Genomic DNA, 6,000 nt, shown 5'->3' with positions numbered 1-6,000 from the left:
TTTTTATGTTTATCGGAATTTATATTTTCAGACTGATATTTATGTATTTATTTCATGTTTGTATACATATGTCCGAGGGGAAAAAATATCATTTGCATATCCATCGACATAAATATGTAATGGCGTGAATATCAAGTTAAAGATCAAAGAGATATGTGTGCCGTCGGTGTTATTTATTATTCCAAGTGATATCTCTGAAGAGAACGGACATTTTATGTGTACAGGGTGCATTAAAAAAATTACACGTATATCCATGCTAATCCATATATATTCATTTCCCACGAGACGTATTCTTTACTTTTCTCTAAATGGCATCAGGGGTTAGTCAAGGGCGGGGAAAAGATACTGAAATGATAAGATTAAAATCTCGCCGAGCGATTGGTCGGGAGATACAATCGATTGCGCATGCGTAAAGAGAAGTTGAGGGGGTCCGTGGTAGGCGGTGGGGGGGAAGGACCTCTCGCACCTGAGCCCTTTCACAACCTGTATCTTTCTCTATTCATCCACAATTGACATAAGTACGAAAATTCTTGGTTCCGGGAGATTCTTGTCTGAAAATTTTCGGAAAGAGGGAAAACAATTAATTTAATTTTTCAAAAAATATATTTCGAAATTTTAGCATTTTTTTCGCTTTTAGTATAATTTTTAAAGTTTATTTTAAAAGTAAGAAGTAAATGATGGAATTGAAACTGAATGCGATGAACGGGCTCTTGATGGTATTCTTTCTGGTTTCGGCAACCGGCGCGCATATCATTGATCTGACCGCTCACCGAAACTGGAACTTGGGAAATGTGAAGAGAGAAGGTAAGTCTTTTTTTTTGGGAAAAATACATTTAAAATATTGGTTATTTATTTTTACGGTTGTTTTGATATTGAGAAGAATGTGTAATTGTTCTATATTATCCTGAAGCCATTTTTTTTAAAGTATAAAATAAATTTTCTCGATGTAGAAAATGAATTGTTTTCAAAATTTCTTAAACTGTGGAAAATAATTCTTTTTTGAGTGTAGAAAAAAGTTTTTCAATATATAAATTATTTTTTGAACATAATGTTTGTTTCATCAGTTTTATTGTCATTTTGCTGGTAAATGCCCCGCATTCAATTTTCTAGAACGAATCATTTCAAAAGATCAGGATTTCTATGATTGGAACATCGCAAAAAATGTGAAATCCTTCAATTGGCAATAATTGGTTACAAAATTGTCATGACAACTTCTTTGGCATTTTATTTACTCATTAATTTACGCAATCAATAAAAGAAAGTTACGTTAATTTTCTTTTTATGATATAATTTGAAGCGTTAAAACAAAATATAATGTAGAAAATAGTTTTTGAATATTTCTTTGAGTGTAAATTTTCTTTGAATGCAAAATACATTTTTTTAACTATAGAGAATAAAAATTTTCGACAGTAGAAAAATTTTTTGACAGTAGAAAAGTTTTTTTTTGAAAGTAGAAAAAATTGTTTTTGAAAGTCTGATTTTTTTTTTTTTGAAATTAGAAAATATTTTGTTGAATGTAGAAGAAAATTTCTTCCGAGTGTAGAAAATATTTTTTCAAATAAATTAAGCATTCATTTTATTAGTTATTTATTCCATTTTGAATGGTTAATATCATGTATTCAATTTTCTATAATTCATCAGTTCAAAAATATGATTAAGATCATCAGCATTGACATGATTAGAATATTGGAAAAAAAATAGTACTTATATCATCAGCTATTAATTGAAAAATTGCAGTGGCAACTGTTTTTTCAATTTTAATTATTCACTAATTTACGTCATCTATAAAGAAAGTAACCTTAATTTTTTTTTTCTTTTTATGACGTGATTTAAAGTATTAAAAAAAATTCAATGTGGAATATGACTTTCTTTTGAACGTAGAAAATAAATTTCTGCCAATATTTTCTCGAATGTAAAGAATAAATTTCTTTGAATGAACAAAATAAATTTCTTTTAAAAAAAATGCATATTATATTTTCTGAATAAATTGTGTGAATTCGAATATTTAATGTCATATACGCAATTTTCTATCAACAAATCATTTTGAAACTTTTATGTAATCTACATCAAGATAAATGTGATCAGAATATTCGAAAACAAGCATCAATCATAATAGTAATACTTATAAAATTGTCATGAAATTTTTTTAAATTTCAATTATTCATTCATTTACGTCACTGGTGACATTGGTGGAGAATTTACATTAATTGCTTCTTTATGGTACCTGATTCGATGTGTTGATAGTAATTTATCACTATAGAATACGTCAAAGTAATTTTTTTCTAAAAATACAATTGATGTGTGGTTTAAAACATAAATTTATAAGTTCATATATTTCAATCAAACTTTTTTGCTTATTTTTGAAGTATTTCTAGCCGAATGTAGTAAATTATGAGTTTTTTGCTATGTTTTCAAGTTTTTACAGAACAATTTAATACATTTCTTTTGATTTCTGAAGACGAGATATAATTGATATCCCAAATTCCCCATTTTCATCATATACTTTTTCATAATTTTCTATATTTTATCATCTGATTGACTTTTTCTTTTTAAATATTTTCATAACGAGCTCACCTGTTGTTTAAAAAATAAGCACGTACTTTAATTTTTTTCAGATGCAAATGCTCATTCCATTCTTTTCTTAATTTAAGTAAAATTACCTTGATTTCATTCTGATATTTTTATTTTCACTGAATTCTCTCGTTTCATTTTTGATTATGAGACATCTTTTACATGAAAGGTTTTCATGTTTGAATAAGTTATAGAGATAAAATCTTGGCAACAAGTGTTTAGTGACAACTTTAGATGTCCGATTTCAATTGAATTTGTTTTCTGTATTTATAGCGAATTATTTTTAGCAACTTATAACAATTTGAAAACTAAATTATGAAATAAACACGCGCATTCTTTGCGTTCGCAAAGATCTAGCATCAATATAAAAAAAAAACTGATCTTAAAACACTCACAGAATCTAGGCCGATTGAGAGAATAGTAACTTTTTCTATCGTTACAGACTTTTACGCGGATCCTAAAATACTTAAAAAACATTATCTTTTTATTGATGTTAAGTAAGAGAACAGCAATTTTTTACGATGGTAAGAGATTCTATCACAGATATCAAACTATTTCTGTGTTAGACTGATCTTGATCTTGTTGTTAGAAGGAAAAGGTAATTTTCTATGACAGGAACAGATTTTTTCAGTTCTTCAAATACTCATTGAAATCTTATTTCAATCTATTGTTGTAAAATAACAGTTTTTTTTTTATGATTTAGATTTTTAGACTTTGAAATATTCATAGAGAGCCGATTTTGATGTCGCAAGGGAGAAATTTTCTTTATGACAGCTACCACAGGTTTTTACGGATCTTGCAAAGCCGATAATTTTCTTTTTTTTTTAATATTGTGATAAGGGTACGGTGTAATTAGTTATCTACGATGGTTGTAGATTTTTACAGATCCTTAAATACTCGTAAAAGATTGATCTTGATCTCGATGTTAATAAAGAGATTGTAGCTTTCTATGATGGTTATAGATGTTTAAAAGATCTTGAAATTCTCATAGAAGACCGATCTTGTTCTCGGTGTTGCAAAGAACAATAATTTTCTGTGACAGTTAGATTTTTACAGATCTTCACAATTATATAAACGGCTGATTCACATCTCGATGTGATAAACGAACAAATATCTTTTATGGCAAAAATTTTCACACAGATCTTGAAATATTCATAGAGAAAGCTGATCTTAATGTTGCAAAGGAAAATATTTTATATTATTTATGGGTTTATACAGATTTTGAAATACTTATAAAAGGCTTGTAAAAAAGGCTGATCTTGTAATCCGTGTAATAAGGGAACAGTAATTTTTCATGTCAGTTACAGATTTTCGCAGATCTTGTAATAATTAGAGAAGAGTGATCTTGCTGTCGTGATTAGAAGGAAGCGGTAATTTTGACACAGTTTATTTTCATCTTATTAGTATAAAATAAAAATTATGAAAGTTAAAGATTTATTTCAGCTTATATTTTTAATACCTATACGAAACTACGTCTCTTAGACGTAGCACAATCTAGGCTTTAGCTTACATTTATCTCGATGTTATAAGAGAATAATAATTATCTATATAAAAATATGGCAGCTTTTTATAAATCTTGACAAACTTATAAAAGGCTGATCCTTTTTCCTCACGGTGAGATTGAAAGAACGGAAATTTTTATGATATTAGTAATTTTTACAGATCGGGAAATAATCATACAAAGCCGATCTTGATGTTAAAAAAGAACATAAATTTTTTTTATGACAGTTACAGATTTTTACAGATTAGAAGGGCGGACTGATCGTGATGTTTGAAAGGGAACAGAAATGTTTCACGGCACAATTAAAATTTTTTACAGTTCTTGGAATAGTCGTAAAAAAGCTGATCTTTAACTCAGTGTTACATCGAAATACCAATTTTCTACAGTGGTTGACAATTTTTATACATCTTTTTTTAAATACTCATAGAAGGTTGATCTAGAAGTTGTAACTTTTTATGATGGTTACAGATTTTTAAGGATCTTGAATTACTCATGAAGAAACAGATCTTTATCTTAGCGTTATGGGGGAACGGTAATTCACCATGATGTTTAGAGAAGGTTTACGGGTTTTGAAATACTTGTTATATATATATTGTATGTATATATATATATATATAGAGAGAGAGAGAGAGATTAGAGAGATATAGAGAGATTTTCACACATATCTCAAAATACTCATAAGAACACTGATTTTAATCGTGGTGTTATAAATGAACAGTAATTTTCGATGGAAACTGCAGATTTTTACGGATCTTTCTTTGTTGGAAGGTGACCGTATTTTTTGTATGAGGATTGCAGATTTCAAATACTTATAAAAGGTTGATCTTTATATTTCGGCATTACAAGAGAACACTAATTTTCTATGATAGTTGCGCATTTTAAATATTTATAGAAGGTTGATCTTCTAAACTAATTTTCTGTGATGTTTGCAGATTTTAAATTCTTATAAGAGGTTGACCTTCATCTTGCCGTTACAAAGGAACGGTAATTCTCTGAAGGTTGCTGATTTCAAATAGTTATGGATGGTTGATGTTGATCTCAGCGTCAAAAGGGAACAGTAATTTTGCACGATGGTTTCGGATTTTAGATACTTATGGATCGTTGATCTTGATCTCGGCGTTATAAGGGAACAGCGATTTTCTGTGATTGCTGAATGTTCACAAACAAAATCTAATCCTATTTTATTTTTTGGAAGAAACCAGAAATTCACAGAAATTTCTTCACTCGAATTTTGACTCCGATCTTTTCTGGATTTCACACCATTAGGTATAAGATGCAGAAAAAAAAAACGAAGTAAATTCCCACGCGCTGATACTTTCATTTCATGTCCAAAAAAAATGAGATGATGGCAACTCTTAACTGACTATCAGTAAATGGATATAGTTACAAGTAGAAGAAGACGTCAAAGAAATATCTAAGAATTCCATCCACGTCTCTTACAAATGCCCTTAAGAAAGGTCTGATCCGTGACGTGCAAATGGAACATGGTGCGAGTTTCTATTGGATGCCACAAATCGAATTAGGGAAGCAACAAGAATTTTCGATCCTCAGCCCCTTCCTATCCCCACCAGCTTCTCTTGCTTCCTCACTACGATCGAAGATGTTGCTTTGATCTTTAGCCGCTTCCTAAAGAAAAAAAAGAGAAAAAAGTCAGGATGTGAGCAAAGTGGTTCCGTGTACATTACTAAAAACGTTTGCCTGATGTAGATGTTTGACATTCAAAGTTCCGACTGGCATGATGAAACATGAAATTCAATTCAAATCCAGATAAGAAATTTCACTGTAAAATCACTATTTTTGTTATGCAGGGTGAAAACTTAAGTCCGTTGCAGCTCATATTACTCGTGAACCGTCCGTTAATTATAATTTTAAAAAGTATTCAAATAACTAGCACATTTTAGACATGTAATTTAATTTTACTAAGAGCC

The 6,000-nt window shown here is 29.5% G+C and overlaps 1 protein-coding gene across 1 annotated transcript in view; it reads left to right on the top strand.

Annotated features, from left to right (window-relative positions):
* Window positions 1-455: 455 nt before the first annotated feature.
* The window catches only part of LOC149080817 (IDLSRF-like peptide), a 70,027-nt gene continuing 64,482 nt past the window's right edge, over window positions 456-6,000 (top strand). The window contains exon 1 of the mRNA XM_089237493.1: window positions 456-804. Within this exon, the coding sequence (XP_089093619.1) occupies window positions 675-804 (130 nt within the window). The 5' untranslated portion in view covers window positions 456-674. The remainder of the gene's footprint in view (window positions 805-6,000) is intronic.

Source organism: Pholcus phalangioides, unplaced genomic scaffold, assembly GCF_987345545.1.
Source record: "Pholcus phalangioides strain wild (caught in Gottingen) unplaced genomic scaffold, Ppha-v1.0 ptg000010l_1, whole genome shotgun sequence".
In the NCBI taxonomy this organism is placed as follows: Eukaryota; Metazoa; Arthropoda; class Arachnida; order Araneae; family Pholcidae; genus Pholcus; species Pholcus phalangioides.
The sequence above is the reverse complement of the archived record's forward strand: the minus strand, read 5'-3'. Positions and strand labels throughout refer to the sequence as shown.